Below are 3,257 nucleotides of genomic sequence, written 5' to 3' on the forward strand. Positions count from 1 at the left end.
AATATTCTTTATAAAGACCAATAATCTGAGAGCAGAATCCATGAAATCTGTTTTGGATCGTGCACCTCTGAATGAATTAAAGCTAACTGATCATTTTAGACGGTATTTCCTGACAAACAGCTTCAGAGCTAAAGCAGAAACCAAACACCGTCTTCAGTGGATCTGAAGAACCTGAGAGCAGTTCTCCTGAACACTCACCTGGTTCCAGTGCTGCTGGGCTCTCCAGACGATGTTCTGGTTCTGGTTCTGCATACTTCCATGTTCTGTCCTTTAGTTTAAAAAAGAAAAATGTTCTGTGGCTTAAAAGGAGCAGAACAAGGCTGAGGTCCTCTGAGAAGAAGTTTCACACCTGAGCGGTGTCAAAAAATAGACTTTTTTTCCTCCAGAATCCAGCAGCTGGAATATTTACACAAAGAGCAAAAAGGCTTGTGTCTGGTTCTGCTTATTATGGGCTGTTGCAGCTCTAATCCTCTCTCTAATGATGTCCTGCTGGCTCTGCTTCATCAGCTTTGGAGGTGTTCTGTGAGTTAAAGGGCCGCTGGGTGCATCAGACCAGCGGATTAAATGTGCTTTTTAGAAAACTCTCCATGACAGCGGGCTCAGCTCTGCTCTCTGCTGGTTCTGGTTCTACAGGTCGGTCTCCCGGGTGTCCAGGCAGAAGGCGTACAGGGACCTCTTCAGGTCCAAGCTGCTGTTCGCCTTCATGTTCTTCTCCACCGCTGCGCCCGCCTCGTTGTTCTCCGCGTCCTGGGACTTGGTGGAGGATTTGCTGCCTTTGCGCTTCAGTTCGGGGCTGGTTCTGCCGCTGTTCGGCTCGTCCTTCAGGGAGGACTGGTCCTGGTCCGTCTCCCGGTGGTAGAAGTAGTTGAAGTTGGACACGATGACCGGAACCGGCAGCGCGATGGTCAACACGCCCGCGATGGCGCACAGCGAACCCACGATCTTCCCTCCGACCGTCACCGGCCTCATGTCCCCGTAACCCACCGTCGTCATGGTGACCACGGCCCACCAGAAGGCGTCCGGGATGCTGGAGAAGTGAGACTCCGGTTCGTCCGCCTCGGCGAAGTAGACGGCGCTGGAGAAGAGGATGACTCCGATGAAGAGGAAGAAGATGAGCAGCCCCAGCTCCCTCATGCTGGCCTTCAGAGTCTGGCCCAGGATCTGGAGCCCCTTGGAGTGTCTGGACAGCTTGAAGATCCGGAAGACCCGGACCAGGCGGATGACCCTCAGGATGGCCAGACTCATGGCCTGCTGGCCGTTCTGGTGCTCCTGGCCCTGCTGCTCCGCCAGCTCGGTGCCCACCGTGATGAAGTAAGGCATGATGGACATGATGTCGATGATGTTCATGATGGTTTTAGAGAACTCGGACTTGCTCGGACACGCGAAGAAGCGCACGAACAGCTCGAAGGTGAACCAGATGACGCACGTGGTCTCGATGATGAAGAAGGGGTCCGTGAAGGTGAGGGAGGGTCGCGGCGCGGTGCTGTTGTCCAGCCGGCTGGTCACCGGCAGCTCGCGCTCGTCCCGGAACTCCGGCAGCGTCTCCAGGCAGAAGGTGATGATGGAGATGGTGATGACGATCACGGACACGATGGCGATGCCCCGCGCGGGGCTGGAGCTCTCCGGGTACTCGAAGATGAGCCAGACCTGCTTCTGGAACTCGTTCTGCGGCAGCGGCTTCTCCTCCTCCTTGATGAAACCCTCGTCCTCTCGGAACCGCTCCATAGCCTCCTCCCCCAGCTGGTAGAACCGGATCTCATCCGCGAACACGTCGATGGACACGTTGACGGGTCTCCGGATCTTGCCCCCGGACTGGTAGAAGTACAGGATCCCGTCGAAGCTCGGCCTGTTGCGGTCAAAGAAGTACTCGTTCCGGAGCGGGTCGAAGTATTTGATCCTCTTGGCGGGATCTCCGAGCAGCGTGTCCGGGAACTGGTTCAGGGTTCCCAGCTGGGTCTCGTAGCGCAGCCCGGCGATGTTGATGAGAACCCTCTCGTTGCTCTCCGTGTCCATGTCCATGTCCAGCATGTCCTCGTCGAACAGATGGGGACTGTGGTCCGCGCGTAAAAGCGCATCCATGGCGTTCTCACTGCAGCTGAAAGTGTTGTTCATGTCGTTGATCTTCCAGGCGCTCTGCTGCTGAGGAGGAGGAGGAGGAGGAGGACCGGAGCTTCCTCGGGTGTTCAGCTCCTTCCCGAAGTCCTCTCCGAGTCCGCTCTGAACGAAGCCCGACTGAGGCACATCCAGCGCGTTCCGGCAGCTCTCCTCCGCATTGCTGCCGCCGCTCCCTTTGGCGCCGCCGTTCTCAAAGCTCACCAAGGCTATCTCCATTCCGCAGCCATCCACTTAACGACACAAGAACGACGGAGACTTGTTGAGCCGCAGCGCGAACATCCTCCCGACGCGTCCACAGGAGCCCAAGTGCAGCAGATGGAGACGGAGCCGCGCTCTGGACCGGGCCGGTGTTGCGCTCTGGACCGGGCCGTGCTGCTCCAGCCGCCGCTCCGCTTCACGTCCTCGCTGCTCCTGTCTCTGTTCGGGTCTGAACGGGACTGAAGGAAGCAGCGGGAGACCCGGATGAAGCCGCCTGATTTTTCCTGACGTCAAAAGTGGAGCTGAAGCGCAGAAAATGTCTGAGAGACAAGCTGTCATCCGCTGTTCCCTCCATCTGGCCTCCCCCCCCCCCGTCGCTCCCCGCGGACACGCGCTCCGTTGGTGACAGAGTGCGCGCGCTGGCCGTCACATTTATTCCCTTCATTTATTTCAGACCTCAAAATCAGAGCCAGAGATGGAATGTGAAGATAGAATGGAACCCTTAACAGAACCAGAACCATTACGTTCCTCTGATTTAAAGGAAATAAACTACAAAGTTCCAGATGTTCTGCAGAACCACGGTGAGAACAGCTGATGTTCTGCTGGTAGAACTCTCAGTGGAACCAAAGCTCTGCAGCAGAAAACATTTTCTCTGTTTTAAGGCTCACATTAAGAATCAAACTGGTTCAGAACCTGAAGTTTGGATGGGAACATTCTCAGAACAAGAACACTTTGCACAGAACGTTCTGGTTCTGGTTCTGTTCTCTCTGGAGCTTCTGCTCTGATCATCAACAGGTAGACTCTTCAACTCACAGAACTTCCTGAAGCTGTTCTTCACGTCTTCTCCAAACCATCACCTGAACCAAGAACCTGGAACTTCCTGAACTCTTCTTCTTCATCTTCTGCTCGCCTCAGCAGCGCCACCATCAGGCGGCTCAGAGTCT

At 55.5% G+C, this 3,257-nt stretch overlaps 1 protein-coding gene across 1 annotated transcript; it reads right to left on the bottom strand.

Moving 5' to 3' along the window:
- On the bottom strand, nucleotides 1–2,661 carry LOC110970950 (potassium voltage-gated channel subfamily A member 1). The gene has a single exon (XM_051953552.1). The coding sequence runs from the start codon at nucleotides 2,329–2,331 to the stop codon at nucleotides 628–630; it is 1,704 nt and encodes a 567-aa protein (XP_051809512.1). The 5' UTR covers nucleotides 2,332–2,661; the 3' UTR covers nucleotides 1–627.
- Nucleotides 2,662–3,257: the final 596 nt, after the last annotated feature.

The sequence above is a fragment of the Acanthochromis polyacanthus genome, chromosome 1, assembly GCF_021347895.1.
Source record: "Acanthochromis polyacanthus isolate Apoly-LR-REF ecotype Palm Island chromosome 1, KAUST_Apoly_ChrSc, whole genome shotgun sequence".
NCBI classification, from domain to species: Eukaryota; Metazoa; Chordata; class Actinopteri; family Pomacentridae; genus Acanthochromis; species Acanthochromis polyacanthus.